Source organism: Vigna angularis, chromosome 4 (assembly GCF_016808095.1).
Source record: "Vigna angularis cultivar LongXiaoDou No.4 chromosome 4, ASM1680809v1, whole genome shotgun sequence".
Classification (NCBI taxonomy): Eukaryota; Viridiplantae; Streptophyta; class Magnoliopsida; order Fabales; family Fabaceae; genus Vigna; species Vigna angularis.
The window spans coordinates 36078363-36102286 of NC_068973.1; the positions used below are offsets into that span (position 1 = coordinate 36078363).

General features: G+C 32.2%; 5 protein-coding genes across 13 annotated transcripts; 4 read left to right on the forward strand and 1 right to left on the reverse strand.

Moving 5' to 3' along the window:
• Positions 1-3051: 3051 nt before the first annotated feature.
• LOC108331351 (protein DUF642 L-GALACTONO-1,4-LACTONE-RESPONSIVE GENE 2) lies at positions 3052-4364 on the forward strand. The gene is made up of 3 exons (XM_017566003.1): positions 3052-3121; positions 3211-3705; positions 3832-4364. The coding sequence occupies exons 1-3, from the start codon at positions 3052-3054 to the stop codon at positions 4362-4364; spliced, it is 1098 nt and encodes a 365-aa protein (XP_017421492.1).
• A 2271-nt stretch (positions 4365-6635) lies between these two features.
• Positions 6636-8962, forward strand: LOC108331506 (GTP-binding nuclear protein Ran-3). The gene is made up of 8 exons (XM_017566221.2): positions 6636-6794; positions 6877-6946; positions 7108-7164; positions 7269-7386; positions 7872-7961; positions 8064-8243; positions 8335-8412; positions 8753-8962. Exons 1-8 carry the CDS (start codon positions 6792-6794, stop codon positions 8820-8822), a joined length of 666 nt encoding a protein of 221 aa, XP_017421710.1. The 5' UTR covers positions 6636-6791; the 3' UTR covers positions 8823-8962.
• Positions 8963-10578: 1616 nt separating this feature from the next.
• Positions 10579-13047, forward strand: LOC108331507 (GTP-binding nuclear protein Ran-3). Its single transcript, XM_017566222.2, has 8 exons — positions 10579-10723; positions 10801-10870; positions 11070-11126; positions 11235-11352; positions 11997-12086; positions 12180-12359; positions 12462-12539; positions 12829-13047. The coding sequence occupies exons 1-8, from the start codon at positions 10721-10723 to the stop codon at positions 12896-12898; spliced, it is 666 nt and encodes a 221-aa protein (XP_017421711.1). The 5' UTR covers positions 10579-10720; the 3' UTR covers positions 12899-13047.
• Positions 13048-15698: 2651 nt separating this feature from the next.
• Positions 15699-16634, forward strand: LOC108330487 (U-box domain-containing protein 14). Its single transcript, XM_017564970.1, has one exon. It carries the CDS (start codon positions 15699-15701, stop codon positions 16632-16634), a length of 936 nt encoding a protein of 311 aa, XP_017420459.1.
• Positions 16635-18432: 1798 nt separating this feature from the next.
• LOC108331791 (uncharacterized) lies at positions 18433-22796 on the reverse strand. 9 transcript variants are annotated; one of them, XM_017566722.2, is made up of 6 exons: positions 22647-22796; positions 21658-22086; positions 20874-21478; positions 20205-20258; positions 19788-19910; positions 18433-18661 (listed from the first exon to the last, which is right to left on the reverse strand). In XM_017566722.2, exons 2-5 carry the CDS (start codon positions 22054-22056, stop codon positions 19814-19816), a joined length of 1155 nt encoding a protein of 384 aa, XP_017422211.1. In that variant the 5' UTR covers positions 22057-22086; positions 22647-22796; the 3' UTR covers positions 18433-18661; positions 19788-19813. The 9 variants fall into 9 exon arrangements, with proteins under 9 accessions (XP_017422211.1, XP_017422212.1, XP_017422208.1 ...); XM_017566723.2 differs by having other exon boundaries at positions 18433-18664; XM_017566719.2 differs by having other exon boundaries at positions 18433-18730.
• Between the last annotated feature and the right edge of the window lie 1128 nt (positions 22797-23924).

Sequence of the window (23924 nt, forward strand, 5' to 3'; positions counted from 1 at the left end):
CCATTACCTGACCAACAACCTATAGTTATTGTATAACATAGGATCTGTTAGTCATATAGACAAGTCTCCACATATTGTTAAAAATGATTGATCAAAATGTTGATAAGACCAGATTCACCTCTTTTATTTCATTATTTTCAATGATGAGTTCCTAACAAACAAATAAGTAAAATAAAGTTAATTTTTTCCTTAGATTCAAAACAAAAATTGATAATTTTGTCGACTAAAATTGTATTTGTCCCAAAAAAAAGTGTTTTGATAATTTTGTGGACCAAAATTGTATGAGAATATTTTTTACTTATTTTTATTCTCTTTTTCATTCCGGTCAGAAAAAATCACATCTTCACATTTTTCAGTTTTTTTAATCATTCATTTGAAACACATTGTATATAATGAAATTTTATAAACACAAATTTCCCACCTCTATATATCACTTTTCCAAATTTTTGGTTTTTCAATCATTTGTCACCTTTCAAACCTCCACCTTTAGGTATAACTTTCATCATTTCTTTCTAATTGTTTTCCACATTTCTTTCCCTTTCTTCTTTTATTTTCTTTCTTTTTCAAGTCATAATAAGCCACAACATGTGATTTTTTAATTTTTCAATATTCTTTTGCCTTCCAAATCAAATCAATGTATATGCTAAAATTATATAAACACGAGTAATTTTAAAAATACTAAAAATTATATTAGATTGGTTAAAAATGCAACTGATATGATATGCTTTCTTTTTTATCCAAACATCAAATCCTTTTTTTCACTTTTTGTAAAGTTTAAATATATTTCAATAATTCTATATTTACAATTTATTTTATACTTACATGTTATCTCTATATAATACATATGTGTTGAGTATTTAACAGGGGAGATTTAAAAGTGATTTAACTTAATTTATATGAATAAATTAAAAATAAAATAAACATAATTTTGAATTTAGTCCACCTTTGTTTTTATCATATACGAATATAATTTTGTAAAAACAAATTTTCAAACAAAAATAATAATAATTATTAAATATCACCAGTATGAAGTCAATGAGTTATGCTAACATGAGTTAATCTTATTAAGCCGACTACAATTTTATGTGTATTTTATTTTAGACACAATAAGCTTTTTCAACATGTCACCAAGACATCAATAATAAAACCAATCCAAAAATTCATAAAACTATATGATCTAGTGTAAAAATAATAATGTCGTCTAAATCTTATGTAGGAAGCAAAATATATGATCCATCGTAAATAATTGTTTTCTATTTATAGGATTTTTAATAAAATATGTAAATTTAATTTCTTAAATCTTAGGTAGGAATAAAAAAAAATCACATGTCCACTAAACGAACTAAATTGTACAGCCAAAATTAGCCATGTAAAACATTTCTTAAGTAAGAATACAGACAATAAAAATGTGAAGCCTATAGATTAAATTTAACATAATTATTCTTATACTTTGAAAATTATGAAATGAATTATTTCTCAAAATGGAAACTTTTTCCCTATCAAAATGAAAGATGAAATAAAAATATAAAACAAATTTTTAATTTATTTTTTAAATTAAGAATATTTTTTTCTTCAAAAGCGGCCCGTCTAGTACAGGTTTATCTAAACTGCTGACATCTGTTATGAATTAATATTAATATATTATAGTTTGTTGATTTAAAATTATAATTTCGAACATAGCTACCGCCGTAATCCTCTCAAGAATTACACATGTCATGTTTCTCTAGGGTTTAAAGAAATTGATTATATAACTAAGGATTTTAATTTTTTCATGTCTTCTCATTCATTTTTCATCTTCAAAGAATTTTAAGAGATAATTTATTTACATGGAGTATTCAATTTTTTCTAAAAAAAACATAAAAAATTTGAAAGAAAAAATATAATATGTTGAAGTAACTAAGTTAGTTTAAAATACAGTCTCACTTTCTGATTTTACAAAAAACTTATAGTTTAAATTTTATATATCTTTAAATTCACCTGTTTTCAATACGTATTTTCTTATTAGATAAATTTTAGTTGAATATATAATGAATTTCATTAAGAATAAATATTGTTGGAATAACTATATTTTATTACTGTTGATTATAATATTTTAATAAATTTTATATTTTATTTAAACAATTAACATTATTTTTTATTGTTATAAACTATTATCAATAAATATTTTTTGATTCAATATTAGAGAAAATATTTTTTATCATATATAAATTATATTTGTTTTTATACCATATATCATAATTATTTTTTTATTAATGTATTCAGAATTTTTTTTATCACCTCATTATAGTTTGTTTGTATTTCTTTTTTCAAATATTAACTTCGAAATTTTTTATATTTTTTTACTAATGTCAATTAGAAAACATTTTAGCTGACATTGATGAACAAGACAATTAATTGAAAAAATCAACTAATAAAAATAATTTCAGCTACCATCACAAAAAATATTTTCTGTCAATATATTAAAATATTTTTGAAAGACTTTGATAAAAAAAATAACATTAACTAAATAATAATAACTAAAAAATATCATCAATATTAGTTTTTTTTTAATTATTAATAATTACTTACATTTAAATATTTTTTATATTTAATAATAATTGAAATATTTATTTAAAAAATCAAAATTATACAAACAAAATATCGAAATATAACAAAGATCCATATACTTGCACTAGTAATATCCACAAGTTTATATAATATATATATATATATATATATATATATATATATATATATATATATATATATATATATATATATATATATATATATATATATATATTACATACTATGAAGGCCATTGAAGAGCATGTGATATTGAACAGCTTTTGTCTGCAACCTACACCAGAAAATATCCGAGAATCAGTTCATATTTAAATGTGAAAAAAAAAGTCAGAATGAATGGCATATTTGCTATTTCACAAACCATGGTGCCTTTTCATAACAAAACAAGCATATAAGACCACTATCAGTTTCTTCTCTGCTACAAGCTATTCTCTCAATTTTCTCTCTTTCTCTTCTAAGATTTATCAGTTTCACAACTCGGCTAACATGGGAAGGTTCCCGTTTCTTTTGGCGCTCTTCTGCTGCTTCCATGTTGTTGCCTTCTCCTTTGGGGATGGTAAGCTACAAAACACTCAGCATATTTTGATTAGATATATGGCAGCACTGTATAACATTAACATATATTATTAATGGTCGCAGGATCAGTAGTAAATGGAGAGTTTGAGCTCGGCCCAAAGGCACGGGACATGAAGGGCACGGTGGTGACTGGGGGACCCCACGCCATACCTGGGTGGGAGATCTCTGGCTTGGTTGAGTACATAAAATCAGGGCAGAAGCAAGATGACATGTTGCTTGTGGTGCCAAATGGAGCTTATGCGGTGAGGCTTGGCAATGAGGCCTCTATTAAGCAAAAGATAAAAGTGGTGAAGGGAATGTTCTATTCTTTAACGTTTGTGGTAGCACGCACTTGTGCACAAGAGGAAAAGCTCAATGTGTCTGTGGCTCCAGACTGGGTGGTTCTCCCAATGCAAACTGTGTATGGTGGAAATGGTTGGGATGCTTATGCATGGTCCTTCCAAGCAGATTACTCTCTCTCAGACATGGTTTTTCATAACCCAGGGATGGAAGACGACCCTGCCTGTGGACCAATCATTGATTCTATTGCTCTCCATGCTCTCTACCCTCCAAGACTAACTACCAGTATGTCCACTGAATCACTCACATTATTCAAATTCTAGTTATACTTCTTATTTCAATTAAATCAGTAATTTCAAGATCAAATTCTATACTTTGAAGAAAATCTAACATGTTTTCTGAACCCAACAGAGAATGTATTGAAGAATGGTGGGTTTGAAGAAGGACCATATGTGTTCCCGAACATATCATCGGGTGTGCTTATCCCACCCAACATTGTAGACCTCAGTGACCACTCTCCCCTACCGGGATGGGTGGTGGAGTCCCTAAAAGCTGTTAAATACATAGACTCGGAGCATTTCTCAGTTCCTGAAGGGAAAAGAGCCGTGCAGCTGATAGGAGGAAAAGAAAGTGCCATTTCACAAGTGGCCAGAACCATTCCAGGCAAAACCTACGTCCTCTCCTTTGCTGTGGGAGATGCTGGTGATTCGTGCGAAGGGTCGTTGAGTGTTGAAGTATACGCAGGCAAAGACAGTGTGAAGGTGCCTTACCTTTCCAAAGGCAAAGGTGGATTTAAGCGTGCAAGTCTCATGTTTGTGGCTCTTGGTATAAGAACGCATATTGTGTTCCTTAGCACCTTCTACACAGTGAGAAGTGATGACCTCGCTTCGCTGTGTGGACCTGTGATCGATGATGTAACCTTGAACAGTCTCCGTAAACCTTAGGGAATATACCACATTTGAGAATTAGATAAACCAGCTTATGAATCAAATGTAGAATGCACACATGGCTTTTATATATGGCGTCTGTGGTATTGTATTGCTTTTGCCTTTTGTTGGCTTTAACACGGGCAAACAGTAATTCAAAACACTGTAGATTGTCCAACAGCATTTACTTCAACGTTGTGGTTACGAATTTCATGACTATGATTGTTCCTTATCGGGAAGGTGGTTGTTTCTATTCGGGTCTCACATCGTAATCAAGTAGCCAGATGAGGCTTGATGCGCTGATTAAATTTGGACTCCATTGATTGATGGAAGAGTTTTTTATGTTATGTCCTGTCATTTGCTGATACATCTTCTACTATTTTTTTAATGAGTTAGAGTTATATGACATGTGCATCATAACTTCACATGATCAGAGATTGTGAATGCCAATAACTTTAATTCATGTGGATCAGTGACTTTTTCATTGTTGATTTCATTTGGTACATACACTTCGTATTTAATTTTGTTGGTTTTAATGTGCTACTATAACTTTGTCAATTTCAAACTTTGTAAATAATAGGGTTGGTTCTTCACTGTCAAAATCTTCTTAAACTTAATGCATTTATGGTAAGCATATTTTGAAAGTTATCAAGTTTAATCTTTTTCCCATACCAATAAGTAGATCATGAAACAATAAATTAAGTGTGGTTACTAAAGTGTGTTACTGTTGGAAGGCAATGCATTGTGTAATGTCCAAAACGAGAAAGAGGAATAACTATATAAGTAATGTTGGTGACCTCTTATTTATAATTCTAAAAATAACATTACAGAAATACCTTTCGTCCTCACATTTTGCTTACATAAAAAGAAGACGATGATATTTTAACACCAATTTTTTTTCAAATCATTTGACATTATTTTTTACTATTTTTTTACAAATATAAAAATTCATTTTTTAATGATTATTTTATCTTTAAAATGAATTGTCAAATTATTATTTTAAGTATAAAGGTAAAATAATCATTAAAAATAAATTTTTATATTTGTAAAAAAATAGTAAAAGATAGTGTAAGTGCATACAGTTTTTGGGTGTGCGAATATCATTGTTCCATACAAAATCATCAAATGGATGTCAAAATACAAATGTGTTCGATGATGTAAAACACTATAGTCCACCGCCAACGCCAGACAAAAACATATATGTGCTAGAATCATAATTCCATCTTCGAACACTCATACACCTACCAAATCTTCTGCATCACACCATCACGAAACGTGAAACCATCTCAAGCACGTGGTCATTGACCTTCCCTGTGAATATGAATCGCAAAACCCTTGTGCATGCGAAATTCCTAAACCTGTATTGAAAGTTTTTTCAACCCCTTCCCCAATCATTTTTTTTCCAGAAAACTCACAAAAAAAATCATCATTTCTCAATTTCATTATTAACAATCATCTATTTTACGCACATTTCATTCATCAATCTGGATTTTCTACCACCATTCCCTTCACCCATTCCATAAACCTAGTCATCATCATCATTTTTTCACCATTACAAATTCCATTCTTCATTCATTATCATTTTTCATAATAAATTAAAAATATTTCTCTAAGATGGTCGAATTTCTCTTTAGAATGAGTTTCTTTGACATTATTGAGCTTGTCTCTGGAATTATCAAACTTCTTTAGATTATCGAATTTTTCTTTAGAAATTGTTAATAACATCATTGACGTATTAAAAAACATGAGTGAATCCTAACGTTTATGAATAAAAAAAGAAATGTTATGTCATAATTCACTCTTTAAATAAAATATCGTTGTGTCATAAGAATTATTCCCATCATGTACCTTCTTTTGTTAACCATTTAGATGACATAATGAAAAAATATATATCAAACAAATTTTATTAAAATAGAAATCAAAATTAAATTAAAAAAAATTAAAATAACATTAAATAAAATTGACGAAAATAAAGACAAAATAATAATTAACTCTAATTTATTAAGAACAAGTGAAAGTTATCAAATTAATCCAGATTTAAAATATAATTAAACTTAATAATAATTAAAATAATTAACTTTTTATTATGAGGCTAAAAACTTTAGGTATATGATTAACGTTATTAATATTGTTTATTTTGTAATAAATAAATAGGAAGAAGTAGGGGTTGGATAGGCCGTGGCAGTAAGTAGGATAACGTGCAAAAGCAGTTGTGAGGGTGGTGGTTTGAAATTTGAAAATGAGATTGAATCTGTAATTTAATCTAAGGGTGGAGAATGCTGCGTCATGTTGACGCTGGGAGAGACGCTCTTACGTCTATCTATAAATAAGCTTGAAAACTCTTTCTCTTAAAAACCCTCGCTCCGTCTCTCTTCTCTAACCTATTCTCCCACTGCTTCAAAACGACACAGTTCCACTGTCCACACCTACAACCTTCTCTCCGTTATGGTATGATGCTTTGCTTACAAAATCACTTGTTTTTCAAATTTTCCTGTAGCTTTTTGATTCAAATTGGATCTTTAATTTCCAGGCTTTGCCCAATCAGCAAACTGTGGATTACCCGAGTTTCAAACTCGTAATCGTTGGTGACGGTGGCACAGGTCAGTTTTTCTTTTTTCTCACTCTTATTAGGGTTTACGTTATTTCGCAATAGGTATTATCTGTCAGGTTTTCCGAGTTCTTTCGTAACGATCTAGGTTCTTTCTACACTAAACAGATTCGGTATCGACTTATTCATTACTAAAAGTTTTCGTCTGTACAGGAAAGACAACGTTCGTGAAAAGGCATCTCACCGGTGAATTTGAAAAGAAATACGAACGTGAGAATCTTTTCCTTATTTATTCTGTGGCTAATGATTTGTGCTTGTACGTTCGTTTTTGTATTCGATTATCTCATTTGTTGTCATGGTTTTGTCCCAATCAGCGACTATTGGAGTCGAGGTTCACCCATTGGATTTTTTCACTAACTGTGGAAAGATTCGCTTCTACTGTTGGGATACTGCGGGGCAAGAGAAGTTTGGTGGTCTCAGGGATGGATATTAGTAAGTTCCTTTTCTGGTTTCTGCGTGAACTATTGGCAACATGAATAGCATACTCTTTGGTATTCAATTATGCCATGTGCGACTTTGTTATTTCAATGTTTACTTGTTATATTTGAAATTACATTCTTTCTTCATCTATGCGTTTCTTGCTTCTGAGAGTTACTTCTTTGGACATCAACATTGTATTTTTTTTATATTTGTTTTAGCATATTTTTTCTGTGGCATTGATTACATGAATTTTTTTACTAACGGCATTGAGGTTTTTTGCGTGAGAATTACCTGGCCACCTGCTTCTGTACTGTTTGTATATGTTGGAAATATAGCCTTTAAAAACTACATTGAGATATTTAAGTTGTTTTGTGGAAATGTTTATTTAATCTTTTATTTTACTGTGATGTAAAACTCCTAAGCTTCTCTCTCTCTCTGTCTCTCTTTGATCCCTCTATGTGCTTTTAACAGTATTCCTTATATTCTTTATACTGCAGCATTCATGGGCAATGTGCGATTATCATGTTTGATGTTACTGCTCGATTAACATATAAAAATGTCCCTACCTGGCATCGTGATCTTTGCAGGTTCGTTAATGAAGTCCTCTAAACCATTTTGAATATGTTGTCTCTAAGTTTTTTGGAATTGTATTTGACATCTTGGGCGATTTCTGCCAAATGATTGTTCAGGGTCTGTGAAAACATCCCAATTGTTCTTTGTGGTAACAAGGTTGATGTCAAGAACAGGCAAGTGAAGGCAAAACAGGTTACTTTCCACAGGAAGAAGAACTTGCAGTACTATGAGATCTCAGCTAAGAGTAACTACAACTTTGAGAAGCCATTTTTGTATCTTGCTCGTAAACTTGCAGGGTAGAGCCACTGAACTTTCATTTCATGTTTTCTATTGATTTACATTTTAAAATGCGTATCAACTTATATTTTGCCACTGTCATTTTTGCAGTGATCCTAACTTGCACTTTGTAGAATCTCCTGCATTGGCTCCACCTGAAGTTCAAATTGATTTAGCTGCACAACAACAGTAAGCCCATCTATGTTTTATGATTGCCAATTTGCGTTTAGTTAAAAATGCTTTATCAAACTGGATTGTAAAAAGTGCGGAGAATTGTTTTGTTTTGTAAAAAGTGAGGAGAATTTAGGTTTAATCATGGGGGGCATGGGAACTGTTTTCTTCCCCATACTCCTCTGTCAACATTATCATCCAAACAAAGTGAATTAATTTAACCTCCCTATCGAATATTTTAAATTCCCCAAATGCATTGCTTGATTCATAAAGGTCTTTATAACTTATTGTTCTCATTTGATATGATTGTTTCTTTCATCTTAAATTTCCTAAATTTATGTATTGGTGACTTTTGCAGGCATGAAGCTGAGCTTGCTGCAGCTGCCAGTCAGCCCCTTCCTGACGATGACGATGACGCTTTTGAGTAGAGAACGAACTAGTGTAATGTGTTTATGGAATGTCATCCTTATTTTTTGTTTTGTATGCTCTACTGAAGTGAAGTGATTTTGGGGCTGTAGTGTTACATTTTTGGATTTGAATTCGATATCTGAATTCAGTTATTATCCGAGATCATGCGTTGCTTAATTTTAATATCTTTTACTATATTATGGGTGTTAGAAAGATGTGGATTGATTGTTTCAGACAATTTTGTCTTTTTAATATACGAGGCTGTATGCGATCCCATCTTTTCGTCCAACAAGAGTGAAAAATTGGTTGCATTTCAAAGTACAAATTTGTTTTTAAACTTTAAACAAATTGCTTTGTAGTGGTACTTAGCTCCCTAATATTGATTAGATTTATAGCAATTAAAATAATGGGTCTGGTGGTTTTTACATATTTGAATTTGAAAGGGTATAGTAATTATTTTTTCAGACACATAAAGGTAAGGTCTGGTGGTTTTTACATAAATTTCTTTAATTAGACTTTTCCTAATTTATGGTTGGCTATATTTCTAAACTTATTTTGGAAGAAGATTTGAATTCATGAGAAACTGATTTATAATTAAACTGCTGTTAAATTATAATTTAAAATAATAAACATAGAAATATTATATTATTAAGCTATAAAATAATATTGAAAGAATATATATTTATATATATATATATATATATATATATATTCTTACAATAAGAAAGACAATAACGGTTGTGAACGACTTTTAATATAATTTGATATCAAAATTGTCTCATGGATTAAAATTATTTATCACTATTTTTCTCAATAATTGTCAAGTCCATGACGTTATAAAAATTAGGAAAGATACAAATAAGAAACACGTGACTTTTGGACTACATATTCACCACTCCATCTTTTTCCTACACCTTTCCATCTTTTCTAAATTCTAAATTTATCTTTTTTACTTTTTATTTCTTAAAACTCTAATTCTAGTCTTCTCTCACTTTCACTTTCAGTAATAAACCCCATCCCATGCTTTCTCACTTTCCTTTAATTTCCACTTCAGTTAACACAAAATTTGATAGAAAAAGAAAAAGATAAACTAAATTAACTATTTTTTTATTCATTTTTTATTTTGTACTCATCAAATATATTTCTCTTTCATTGTACCATTGTAAGTACAAAGGTAATTTTAAACATAAATTTTCAAGTTTGATTATTTAAAGACAAAAAAGTAGGAAAGAAATGTTTAGTAGATTATAATTGTGTTAACGGGAGTGGAAATTAAGAGAAAAAAAGAAAGTGATAGTGGAGGTGGTGACTTGCTGTTGAGAGTGAAAGTGAGAGAAAATTGAAATTAGGATTTTAAAAAATAAAAAATAAAATCGGTAAAAGTAAAAAAGATAAATTTAGGATTTAAAAGAAATTGAAAAAGTGGAGAGAAAAGATAGGGTGGTGGAGGGAACATGACTCTTCAATATAAAGAATATCGTAATTTAAATATTATATAATGAATTAAAAAATAATTTTTTTTAATGATATTTGTAAACGTAAGTTTAGACTCGTTTTCACTGCTTTGGTTTTGATCGCATTTTAGTTTTCAAAAAAGTGGATAGATTGGGATAATTGCATAAATAGGATTTCCAGTGCCGTTTTCGTCAAACGGCGCGAAATGAAGTTCAATTCAAATATTTATATATATAAAAGTGCAAGAAGAAATAATGGAGGTGCAATAAGAAGTACCCAATTAATTATATATAAAGTCCATTTAATTGAAAAACAGTAGTATTAGACCGGAAAGGCAAAGTCCAGTTGGAAGAGGTGCGTGAGGTTAACGCTAAGAGGGTCTTGGAAGAAACGCGAACTTTTATAAACCCTTGCTTTCTTTGCTCTGTCTCTCTCTCTCTCTCTTTCAGTCACAGCTTTCACTATGGTTCTCCCTCTCTTTCACTCTTTTGTTTTTCTCATTTTTCTCTGTTCATTCGGTTAACACTAATGTTTGCGTCGCAGGCTTTACCTAATCAGCAAACAGTTGACTACCCGAGTTTCAAGCTCGTCATCGTCGGTGACGGTGGAACAGGTGAATTACCTCTTCCTTCTTTCCGGTGATCCACTTTCGTTCTTTCTCGATTCAAAACCGTTAGGTTTAGGGTTTGACGTTATTTCGCAATATATATTTTTTGTCAGGTTTTTTGTATTCTTTCGTAACGATCTAGGCTCTTTCTAATAAATAATTTCGCTATCGACTTATTCACCACTAAAAGTTTACGTCTTTACAGGAAAGACAACGTTCGTGAAAAGGCATCTCACCGGTGAATTTGAAAAGAAATACGAACGTGAGAATCTTTTTCCTTATCATTTATTCTGTGGCTAATGATTTGTGCTTGTATGTTCTTTTTTATTTGCGATTATCTAATTTGTTGTCATGGTTTTGTCCCAAACAGCGACTATTGGTGTGGAAGTTCACCCGTTGGATTTTTTCACTAACTGTGGAAAGATTCGCTTCTACTGTTGGGATACTGCGGGTCAAGAGAAGTTTGGTGGTCTCAGGGATGGATATTAGTAAGTTCTTTTCTGGCTTTTGCGTGAACAAGAACAGCAGACTCTTTGGTATTCATTATGGCATGTGCGACTTTGTTATTTTAATGTTTACTTCTATACGATTTTTGTGATCATCTGCAACCCAAGCGGGAAATGCAAATTTGTTACATTCTTTAGTGCTTATAATGAAACAGCATTCTTTCTTCTGTCTGCGTGTTGCAAGCTTTCATCATCTATGCGTTTCTTGCTTCTTACATTAGAGTTACTTCTTTGGATATCAAGATTGTATGATTTTTTATTTGCTTTATCATATTCTTTCTTGGGCATTGATTCCATGATTTTTTTATTATCTGCATTGAGGTTTTTGCGTGAAAATTACCTGGCCTCCTGCTTCTGTACTGTTAAATCTTCATGGGGATGACTTGGATATGTAGGAAATATAGCATTTAAGAACTGCATTGAGATATTTAATTTGTTCCTTTTGGAAATGTTTATGTAATCTTTCCTACCGTGATGTAAAACTGCTAAGCTTGTTTCTCTCTCTCTCTCTCTCTCTCTCTCTCTCTGTGTATATATATATATATATATATATATATATATATATATATATATATATATATATCCCTCTGCTTTTAACACGGTTCCTTATATTCTTTATACTGCAGCATTCATGGACAATGTGCTATTATCATGTTTGATGTTACTGCTCGGCTAACTTACAAAAATGTTCCTACCTGGCACCGTGATCTTTGTCGGTTCGTAAATGAATTTGTTAAAGCCCGTTTATCAGCTTCATATAAGTTCCGTTTACATCAGATCTGACATTTTTTGCCAAACTGTTTTTTCAGGGTTTGTGAGAACATCCCAATTGTTCTTTGTGGTAACAAGGTTGATGTAAAGAATAGGCAAGTGAAGGCCAAGCAGGTTACTTTTCACAGAAAGAAGAACTTGCAGTACTATGAGATATCTGCAAAGAGCAACTATAATTTTGAAAAGCCATTCTTGTACTTGGCTAGGAAACTTGCAGGGTATCTCCAAAACTGCTAAATTTATTTGCCGTGCATATTATAAGACAATTACAATGTTAATGCTTTTCTACTAAAATTATACTACTTGTGTCAATTTTGCAGAGATCCTAACTTGCACTTTGTAGAATCTCCTGCGTTGGCTCCACCAGAAGTTCAAATTGATTTAGCAGCCCAACAACAGTAAGTTACCTGTCCCTAAGAAAATTCTGATTATTTACCTGCAACCTTTAGTTTTTTAGTCACGGCTTCTCTAGGATGATGAAGTAGGTTTACAGAACTGTGTGATTACATTTTGAATTTAAGGATGGCCTAATGTTTTGTCGTCATGATTTATGTTGTACTTTTAGTTTCTATAAGAAATGTTCACAAGTTGTTTCCAAGCGATCAGACTGAAAATATTATTGTCTTTGGTCATCCAGAATTGTTCGTTTTAGATTTTTTATAATGTATGAATTGGTGGCTTTTGCAGACATGAGGCTGAGCTTGCTGCAGCTGCTAGTCAGCCCCTTCCAGACGACGACGATGATACATTTGAGTAGAGTAATTGTGCGTCTGTGGACCATTTCCTTAGTAGTGACCGGTATTTGTGTATGCTACAATATATGTTTTTGGGGTTGTGTATTATTGACATTTTTGGTCGTTGATTTGAGGTTTCAAATTCAATCATTATGAGGTGTTTTCGATTGTTTGTTTGGTTATCACGTTCGGCATTCCGGTTGTTCAGTGTGTTTGACGCCCGACAAGATACATTTTGCATTTATGGTACGCCTTAAGGTTTATACAGTAATCACTTTATATTTTAGGCTTAATATTCTCTTTTGTCCCCAGTTATGCTCGGTTGTGTCAATTTGGTCATTGGTTTTAAAAAAGTGTCTACTTAGTCCTGACTTAGTAAATTTTGTGTCAATGTTATCCCTTTTGTTAAAAAATACTAACGGTGTTAGTAAATTGATGATATGGCAGTTTTTTTTCAATTTTTTTTTAATCTTTGGGCGACTTATTTTTTCTTGTCACGTCAGTTTTCCCTTCCTCAAACAACAGAAATCCTAATTCCTCCACGTCAGCCAAACCCTATCCGCCACCACCACCTTGTCGTGCTGCAACAGTGAAGTCCAAACCCTATCCAACTGTGCTGCCACCACCCACACCGTCAATGTTACAAAGAACCTGCAATCATTATCACCACCATGCCAGAAATCGCAAAACCAGGTTCGAACCTATCCTCCATCATCAATTTCGCGCAACCCAAATCACCACCAACAAGATCATCTTCTTCCTCGCGATTAAGACCTAGAAAAACCCAGAAAAATGGTGTGTTGTCGTCACCGTCCATCGCTCCTGAAGTGTCCGTGTGCCCTTCCTCACCAATGAATTCAGCGTGCTACTTTCAAATTAAAATCATCGCCTTCTACCTCTGCTCCACATTCCCGTGCACACGCTGGATGTTCATTCTCTAAGAAAAAAAATGAATCAGCACCTCTTCACCGCTTCCTCCAAACCTGCTGGACCTGTTGTTGCCCCTGTCACCATACTACCCTTCTTTAATGAAATCAACACTCTCTCTTTTAAAAGCCAATCACCGTGTGCGCAACTTCTTCCAAGGTGTCCATCGTGTGCGCTTCAAAGCCCGAAATGAAATGCACCGTTCTTCTCCAAATGAAATCAGCACATGTGCCTCCGTGTGCAAGCTTCCAGCAAATCACCCACCGTCGTCGATGATGAGATCAGGACCCCGTCGGGGCCCCAATCAAGGTGCTGTCGCAGGCGATGGCAGCGGCTGCGTGGTCCTCTGTGGAGAAGATATTGCACGAGCACAAGCAAACCTCGGCGCCCTGTGCCCAAACTTAAATTTCCCCCAAATTCTAAAACCTAATCTGTAAAATCCACCTCAACCTTTCATTGTTTACCAGGTCATCACGCAGACAACTTAAAATCTATTAAGCCTATATTTTATCTTTCAAGCAAATCTAGTAAATATTTATAACTAGTTATTTGGGCTGATTTTTGTTGGAAATTCGAAATGTATTTGATAGTCTTCAATGCCTTGTAATTTCCAATAATTATTTATACAATCTAATAATGTAGGCAGTGTACTTTTTATAAAATGTTTAACTCACTAAATTTATAAAGAAATGTTTTGGCTGTGGTTGGGACCTGTTGAAATGAAATTGCACCTTTAAAGTTCACTAGTGTATTTTAACAATAGTGTTTCGGGTGAGTTTTTGTTTTCGCGGAATAGTGTTCTGTTTGTTAGAATTGTTTTTTCACAGTATCCATAGTATATGTGATGATGAAAATAAATTTGATTAAGTCAATTATGAGAGATTTACAATTGATGATATTATATTTATACATAAAAAAAAGAAATCGATTATAATATGTATATTAATATTTATATTTATAAATAAAAAAGAAATCGATTATAACATGTATTTAATATTAATATTTATAAATGTAAAGAAGCAATCGATATTATAACATCTATAATCACCTCATGACCTGACACACGTCTGATTATAACATCTTATTTTTATCACATACTAACATGGGAATAAAAACAGGAAAAGAGACAAGGTAAAAGACGGTAACACAAACACTAACACGATATTGAAGTCTTCTTTTATTTACAATAATTTGTTCTCTTTATATAATTTTTTTTTTGAGCGAGTATAATAAGCTTTTTTTTATTCCATTTATTCTTTGGTTTTAACGTTTTTAGTCCACTTACTCTAGTTTGCTTTTACTTACGTGAATTTAGACCGAACAAAAGTTAAATGATTAAGGAAAAAGTACTACAAAAATTATGTTTATGCTAACTCAACTTTTAAAAATCTTCTATAAACCAATTATGGTTATCAACAAGTGAAGAGCTAAACTTTTATGTTTTGTGAAAATGTCCGCAAATGTAAAAGTTGTAGTAGACTATCTGTCATTGTGATTACAAAGGATACTAAACTCGAGTAATAAAATGTGTGGTAGACATTCACTAACCTTCATATGTTCCTTGAATTAATTTGTCTAGTTGCCCACAACGTATATCAAAGTAATGAATTAATTTTATAGTCATATATCCCGTTCCCCACCAATGAGAAATGACAGAGATATAGATTAAATGTGTTGGAACATCCAAGAGTAGGACAAAAATCTAAAAGAAATGAAGCCATTTCCAATGCTAATGAGACATTGAAACTATCTATATATTCACATAATTTACAGAACCAAAGATGTATACGTTTCAAGTTGAAGTTTCTTAAATACTTCAATTCCAAAGTCTGAAAAACTTGGCTTGTTGAAAGGTGGTATTCAACACGGGCACCCTAGCTCAAAAGCCAAGAAAAGATGTCTTCGGTAATATCATCATCCTCGTCTCGTGTTTTTGATGCCATCAATGAATGTGTGTTTCTGGTTCAATCAGACTCGGTTGAAGTTCAAGAGAAAGCTCTTCAAATGCTGGCTTCCATCACGAAGGTCAGTTCCCAAAACAGAACCTCACTGGCTCAAACAGAAGGAGCCATTCCAACAATAGCCACACTAACAAACTCTTCCTCTCCCATCATCCAAACACTTTCTTTGTTAACCCTCTTCAACCTATCCCTCAACCCAGATCTGAAGCAATCTCTTGCTGACATGGAAACCATTTACTACCTCAACTCCCTCATCACCAACTCATCATTTTCCCTCGACTCTTCCAAACTGGCCTCCTCATTGGTTTGCAGCTTGGCCATGCATGACAAAAACAAGGCCAAGTTTGGGGTGGCAGGCACAGTTCAGTTGCTAGTGAAAGCAGTTGAAGGGTGTCACGGTTCTGATGCGAACCACCTTCTGAGTTCTCTTGCTGAGCTTGTTCATTTTCATGGAAACTGCACTCTGGCAGTGCGAGCCGGGGCAGTGGCAGTGCTGCTTAAGGTGGTGAAGGGTACTGATAACGAGGACTTGGCAGGAACTTCTCTCGCTGTTCTCAGTCTCCTTGCGAGGTTTGATGAAGGGTTGAATGGTTTGAAGAAAACGGATGAGATAATTAGAGTAATGTTGAATGTGTTGAAGGGTAGGTCTCTGTTGAGCAAGGAGGGTGCTGCTGATATCCTTATTCGTCTTTTTGATGACAGTGAAGATTGTGTGACTGAGGCTTTGATGTTGCCAGAATTTTCAACCGTCTTGGCTGATCTTTGTGTGAGGGGTTCGGTGAGAGTTCGTGACAAGGCGGATTTGTTGATGAAGAAGATGGCACAGGTGAGCTTGGATTCTGATATGGAAGTATGCTCCCTCCATGGTTAACTCGCTAAATTTTTATTTTTCAATTTGCAATCATTATATAATTTAGACGATTGAATTTTATCATGACAATGTTGAGCCATCTCTTCCTTAAACTGGAGTTGTTTGATTCGAAAAGAAATTTGTTTATGTAATCTTATTGACTAACTTTTGGCTTCAAATATCATAGTGTTGGCTTGGAATATTCAATTTTGTGTTTAAATTCAATTTCATAGAAATATAGAAATAAGAAAGTTAAGTAATATACAGCCAAGATTGTTTTAAGCTCTTCATCTTAAAGTGCTAGGTGAAAAATAATGTTAATACTTTATATGAATTTGATTTATGCTTTATTGGCATTTACTAAGTCTTCCAATGACTATAAAAAATGTATCAAAATTAAAAATTCATCTTGATGAGTGACTCGCATGAATACATATTATAGTCACTTATAAAAAAATTCCTAATAAAGTTGAGTCTTAATGAAAAAGTTGAGAAAGAAAATATTTATGTCGTAAACATATAATTCAGTCCTATATATTAAAAAGCCAAACATTAGGAGAGGTTAATAATTTAATTTAGTTATTATAATTTCATTTTAGGGTCAAGAGATACTCTCTACAATGAAACAGAAAAATGTAGTATTTGAGTCAAATTAAATATTTTTTTATTTAACTTATACCTTTCTCAGTTTATATAAATTGCGCAGTATAAAAGTGATGTAAATTTAAGGGTTCGAAAGATATAATATAATTCAGTATAAGAGGTACCATGTAATTTATCTAAGCAACATTAATTTAGTTTATAAAATTAATAAATATTATAATTTAGTTCTTAAAATTGTAAAAAAAAAATCATTTCATTGCGAAAAATTGATAATATATACTATTTTAATCCTTTCAGAATTAAATGACATGATTTTACCTTCCAAAACTATAATAATAATTAACATTATTAATACTAAATTATTTGGCACTCAAGTGCTAATATTCCATGTATTATGCTAATTTATCCAAAAATATCATCCAATCTTTCAAAGAAACAACCTACTCCAGCAATTACTTTTTCAAGTATAAGTTTAGAAAAAGATTATTTGAAACTACTTAAAGATAAAATTGTTCGAATTAAAGTGATCTTTCATATTTTTAAAATAATAAAAAAAGTAATAAAAAGTAGTGTAAATAGTAATAAAAATTTTGTTACCATGATCTTAAAACTTTGTATTGCTAAAAATTTAAGATTTCACGTCCCATCATCTACATGCGACATTACCCATATCTTACTTGCACCACAAATACCGACATAGGAATCAACTACGCATGTAACAAAATACCTTAGAAAATTATCAAAAATACTCACTTAACGTTTTATTCGCTCTTGTCATGTCTGGAAGATCTATGATTTGCCATGTCACAAGAATAGTGGAGACATCAAAATTAAGAAAACAAACTTAACTTTCTGCTACTATATCACAAACTGCATAAGCAATTCCTTGCTCAACATCATCATCTCGTACTAAATTGTCGTTAAATGCAAGTTTAGGAGTGATTTAGTAATTTACATGCTTAATTGAGAGACACAATTGCATTATAGTCCACAAATCCACGATAGATAAACTGGTTGGTTGTTCAAATTTCCATATAATAAAGAACAATATGAAAAAGCATGAAAGAGGCGATAGTATCTTGCGCTAAATTTGTTAATGGGTAACTGAATGAATTTAGCTTAGGACAATAGATATGAATAATAACTGTAAACATTTATAGCACTGATTTTCGATCTTAAAGCACATTAAGAGAACAGTAATAACTCTAAACACTGATGGAATGAAACCTATATTGATTTACACAGCACGGGCTGCAATCATACAAAATTTTAACAGATTAACTTAACAGCACATAATGGCATCAAATAAATACTGATTTAAGATGATCAGACAAATTCATATACCGAAATCGAAGTCAGACATACACGCAGATAAAGAGGCAATCCCAAATATGCATAAGATTTGCTTAATACAACATCTTCCCAGGTGCTTCGCTTCCACAAGCCTTCTTGATTTGCAAAAGCCAAAACATTGATCAGCTCATCAAATGGGATTCAAATTGTCCACGTAAAAACTACACAACTAGAATGACCTAAATGAGTTTTAGAAAAAAGTGCAAAGGATTAAAATACAGGGAATTATGTCTATGAATAGCCGATATATTTTTTTTTCTATTCCTATATATAACAGTTCAAAATAGACAGTTGAGAATCAGAATGATCACGTTGCAAAAGTTAACAGAATGTCACCAACGGATCTCATTAGCGATTAGTACGTAAACCCAACAAACAATATAATTTATTGGAGACAAAAACAATGAGGCAAAAAAAAAACAAATTTAACCTCAATGAGAATATACATAGAAAATGCTGCTCCATGTCAAAGCAATCAATGGATACATGCTCAGAAACCACTATAGAAAGAAAAGAGGAAATGAGCTAATTGATTTGAGTATGACGGGTGCATGCGTATTCCTATGTTACTTTACAAATTCTTAGATACAGTCAAATTTCCATTAAAAAAACTACTGCATGGAGTATTTTTCCCAAGACCTGTTAAAAACATTGCTAACCTGTTGCCATTATATGCCATTTTCATCAATGTGAAGAGAACAAAATTAAATTTTTTATAAGCTCGAGGAAATTATAAGATCCAAATCTAAGAAAGTTTAGAAAAATATGCGCACTAAGTGACCAGTTTAAAAAAGGTACAATAAGACGGTATATAATGGGCTGACCAAAACAATTATGTACATTCAAACAAGTAATTTAATCCTTTAGGATCAAAGCCTACAAAATTAGTCACAGTCTACAAGATGCACATTTGCCGCATATTTAAGGCATAATTTAACTACTCAAAAAAGTGCTGCACAAAATGAAGAAGCAAAAGGAAAAACAGAAGCGAACCAAGGTGTCCTTTCTTAGAGGACAAAGGTGGGCAATAGACTAGTAAAAATAGAGGATTGGGAAATGCAAATTGTACAATACACGCGGAAGAATAAGGAGATACAGCTGTCAGACAGTGGTGAGATGAAATTAGGGAATGGAGAGAATATTTTTACATGATATTTGAGCAAACGACCCTAAAATAATTAGGTCAATAATGCAAATACCGAGATGTGAGATTTTTACCCGTTTGAAGTAGTGACTGCAAAGCACTATTGCAGCTGCAATTTGCTTCCATGTGAACACACCACACATCTGCTTATGCATAATGGAGAGGCCACGGGACAGAAATCCAGGGCAATTAGATACCTGATATGTAACAGATTCTGAACATCCTAGCATCATTTCTTTTTCCTTACAGGATAAAGTATTCAAGTAACAGTGAAGATACTTCACACCGTATGCAAATAAATGAATTAAATTATTATTATCTGAATAATTGCACAATAAGACCTGCCATATGAGGATTACATCTGCAATTTAAAAGCGAGATCATGTTCTTGAATCACATGAGTGATATACAGTGGTCAGAATTTTCAAATCTCAGTAAGAAAATTATTGGTAGATGAGACCAATTAATTTGCAGAGAGAGGAGAAGCAAACCTAGTATCATATTTAGCCATTGGAAGCAAGGCATGCAAGCCTCCTACACTGGCCCTGGAAAATTGTAGTTGATTCATCAATAATAGTCAAATGGCAGAAAGATGATGCCATAAAATAGATCGCTAATATATTTTATTCAAATTAAGCAATACTTCAGATTAAATTCAGAACTATAATCAAGCTGTAAATGCAAATTCATGAAGTCGTTAATCATTACTTGGAAATTACATGATATACAAGTAGTCAGAGACAATCAGATGAATATCTCATATCAGCAAATCATAGCACGTGTAGAAGCTACGAACTCGTACCAATTGAAAAGGAAAAATTACAAAATCAAATGTCAAAGAGAGAGATTAAGAGAATAGCAAATACATAAAGAGTATAGCAACATAATTTCCCCAATATAGAAATTTGAAGAAAAAATATTTATTCAAAAATATGTACTCTTCTTCAGAACCTAATAAGGCTGTACAAATGAGGGATTAAAATGTAAACATTTAAAAATTCTGACCACATGAACCTAAGTTCTTTATCTCCATCAAATGTTCATCATTTGAAATATTGAGTAAAATACGAAGGTTAGTCAATATTTCTTCTTTTTCCCAACTTAAAGGACCAGAGGCATACAAAACTTCTAGGGTACTGTGGTATGCATTCAACTCAAACCTATGAATTGTTTCTGCTGCAACCTCACTGGTAGAAGTGGAGCATCCTTTATCCACATCTCCAACATCTAGAGATTCTGCATCACTGCAAAGGGTATCTTCATCTTGGCAAGGACCTGCTAAGGTATCACTGGAAATTTTATTTGAGTTACTACTAATCACACTACAACTGCCAACAGAACTCAGATCACTACAAGAATAATCAGGTTCTTCAATTCGTTCAAGAAAGTGTGTTGAAACATTACAAGAATTCTCCTTTCCTGTTTCATAATATTTGTTGGTACCATTAGTAAAGGAAGTATGCATGCATTTTTCACCCATATTATTTTGTGGGTAAACAACAGCATGTACCTTTTGCAGCAAGGGGGCTGTAGTTACAGCTTTGAATCTTTCACACTCACCCATATTCGACATAGTCCTTAATTTTCTGGGATAAGAGGAGACAAAAGGGGACATTCTTTTCAACGTTAAAGATGAGACCACGCGTTCCTGGTGATCACTGGCATCTAATCCTTGAGAAAAAATATTTCGGCACTTATTTTCAGGCTGATCCTTAGAGCTGTTAGAAATCAAGTTAGACTTCCCAACTGGTGACTTGCCAGATCCCTGGAACAAGCACGAACAAAATATCAGGACATTGAATTCAATGTAAGTGTAGTCAAGGAGCCTCTATGAATAAACCAGAAATTCAACCATAAAGAAAGTTGTCCAAACTTTGGAGTATTAGCTAACATTAAAAAAAAAATTAAATCATAAGCAATTATGTTGAGCAAATAGAAATTTACCTTTGACATAAGAACCCATTGACCATTTTGAAAAGTCTGGCGTGCCCTCATGTTTACCTTGAGTACCGTTAACTCTTTGCAAGATACCCATAGCCTTACCAAGAAGAAATCTCCATCAATGAATTTCAAAACAGTGGCTGCTCTCCAAGAACCAAAATTGTAAACCTCCACGTGATCATTTGCTGCCCAATTCCCAATACCTTTAACTGGAGGGGGGGATGGTCTGATGGCATTCCTTGAAACTCTTACTATGCTAGACTCACTTGTTGTACTAGAACGGTTATACTGAACCCTGTAGGTGTGCCCATTACCAGAAATTATTCGCGCACATCGCCATTCCACACTAGGTCCATCAGTAGTACCAGGTATCTCCACTTTGCTTCCCTTTCTCAATGTCATGGTGATGACTACTTCAACTCAGACACGAAGCTGTGGCATTATACTTCTACGTTAATATCACAGAATAAAATAATGTTTATTTCAGATAAACTAGAAGGATTATAGACTATATACAACTCCAAGAAAATATTTAACAACTTCTACCAACGATGAAAATATAATCAAAATTAAGGTTTTAAACAGCCTACGGCGGTAGCAAAGTCAAGATTAACCGAATCTCTATCGCAATTCAGACCACGATTGTGAATGCATAGATTGCACTTGCCAGCAATTTTTCATCAGAAAACCATTACAACGACAATTCAAAACCTTGATCGGTGTCGCTAATCACCAATCAATCAAGTGTGCGTCAATCGAATGAATTCATAATATATATATATATATATATATATATATATATATATATATATATATATATATATATATTGCTAATCTAAACAAAACAAATCTCCAGTAAAATTTGCAATGAAGGAAAAAAATCGTCTATAAAAATTGTCAACGCGATTAATTGAAAGCAACTAAAATCCTAAAATAGATGTATGTGGAATGAACCTAAACAGCTCTAATAAATGAAGATGATGAAAAATTACCTGTATCAACGATTCACGATGTGAGATCGCTTACAATATCTGAACTAATCGCTGCGCCTGTGAGTATCTTTGATTATGGAAAAAAGAACAAGTTAGGGTTTCAGAATTTATTGTCAAAAATGGCATAATTGTGCGACTTATAGGCGCAGTGGAGATAAAAATAGCCAAATGGGCCGCAAATCATTGGGCCATTTGCAGGCTGGGTACGGTGTAATTTATATTTTTTAAGAAAAATAATTTGGGTGTTAGCTCCCTCCATCACCCCTAAGTGCTCCTGTACCTCCCCACTATTTTCATTTATTCTAAAAATATTTTACATTTTCTCACTATTTTTTTTTATTTCAAAAATACCTTACATTTCTCCACTATTCTCAACAATATTTCTCTTTCTCTCTGCATTAATGGAACATTTATATTCTCAACAATCTTTCTCTTTTTTTCTCTGTATTAATGGAGCATTTACATGACTTAGATTTGAACTTGTGATATATTGTAAAATATAAAATAACTTGAATATTATTTACATGATTCAAATAACTTGAATAAAGTATTTAATTTATTAGATAAATAATATAAAAATATTATTAAATACTTAAAATATAAAAGAAAAGTTATTTGTTAAAGATTTATAATTTATTTAGTTATTTTGTTATTATAAAGTTAGTATATAATAATAATAATAATAATATATTATTATTTACTATTAATATTATTATGTTTATTATTTTGTATTTGCATCTAACTTTTAAGTTTATAAGGTGGAAGTGGTAGAAGCACTAATATTAAAGTTTCTCTAAATTTTATATTTTGCAATATGTCACAAGTTCAAATCTGAGCCATATGAATGCTCCATTAAATTAAATGCAGAGAGAGAAAGATTATTGAGGATAATGAGGAGGTATAAATAGTAAAGATGTCTAGAGTATTTTTGGAATAAAAGAAAATAATGAGGAAATGCAGAAATACTTGGAGTGATGGAAGGAACAACACCCAAATAATTTCTAATCCACTTACTATATAAGTTTTGTTTACTGTATCAAAAACCAACTAGTTTGTCATTTAATATTGATTATCATCAAATTTTATATTTTATATTATTTATGCCCATCAAGTAATTCTAAAATATATGTAAACCTAGAGTGACCTGTGCTATACTAATTAATAAAACTTGATTGATTGTAAAAATCAAAGGTTTATTATCTATTTATTTATCTAATTATTTATTTATCTATTTATTTATTTATATGTCTATCTATCTATTGGTTTATTTATATATTT

What these genes read in the sequence shown, in the direction of transcription:
- LOC108331351 (XM_017566003.1), top strand. Translation starts at nt 3,052, where the DNA reads ATGGGAAGGTTCCCGTTTCTTTTGGCGCTCTTCTGCTGCTTCCATGTT. An exon ending in TGCCTTCTCCTTTGGGGATG is followed by an intron (nt 3,122 to 3,210) that starts GTAAGCTACAAA and finishes TCGCAGGATCAG; the next exon opens with TAGTAAATGGAGAGTTTGAG. An exon ending in CCCTCCAAGACTAACTACCA is followed by an intron (nt 3,706 to 3,831) that starts GTATGTCCACTG and finishes TGAACCCAACAG; the next exon opens with AGAATGTATTGAAGAATGGT.
- LOC108331506 (XM_017566221.2), top strand. An exon ending in ATTTGAAAAGAAATACGAAC is followed by an intron (nt 7,165 to 7,268) that starts GTGAGAATCTTT and finishes TGTCCCAATCAG; the next exon opens with CGACTATTGGAGTCGAGGTT. An exon ending in GATTTAGCTGCACAACAACA is followed by an intron (nt 8,413 to 8,752) that starts GTAAGCCCATCT and finishes TGACTTTTGCAG; the next exon opens with GCATGAAGCTGAGCTTGCTG.
- LOC108331507 (XM_017566222.2), top strand. An exon ending in CGTCGGTGACGGTGGAACAG is followed by an intron (nt 10,871 to 11,069) that starts GTGAATTACCTC and finishes ACGTCTTTACAG; the next exon opens with GAAAGACAACGTTCGTGAAA. An exon ending in TTGGCTAGGAAACTTGCAGG is followed by an intron (nt 12,360 to 12,461) that starts GTATCTCCAAAA and finishes TCAATTTTGCAG; the next exon opens with AGATCCTAACTTGCACTTTG.
- LOC108330487 (XM_017564970.1), top strand. Translation starts at nt 15,699, where the DNA reads ATGTCTTCGGTAATATCATCATCCTCGTCTCGTGTTTTTGATGCCATC.
- LOC108331791 (XM_017566716.2), bottom strand. Translation starts at nt 22,056, where the DNA reads ATGACATTGAGAAAGGGAAGCAAAGTGGAGATACCTGGTACTACTGAT. An exon ending in AATGGGTTCTTATGTCAAAG is followed by an intron (nt 21,479 to 21,657) that starts GTAAATTTCTAT and finishes TGCTTGTTCCAG; the next exon opens with GGATCTGGCAAGTCACCAGT.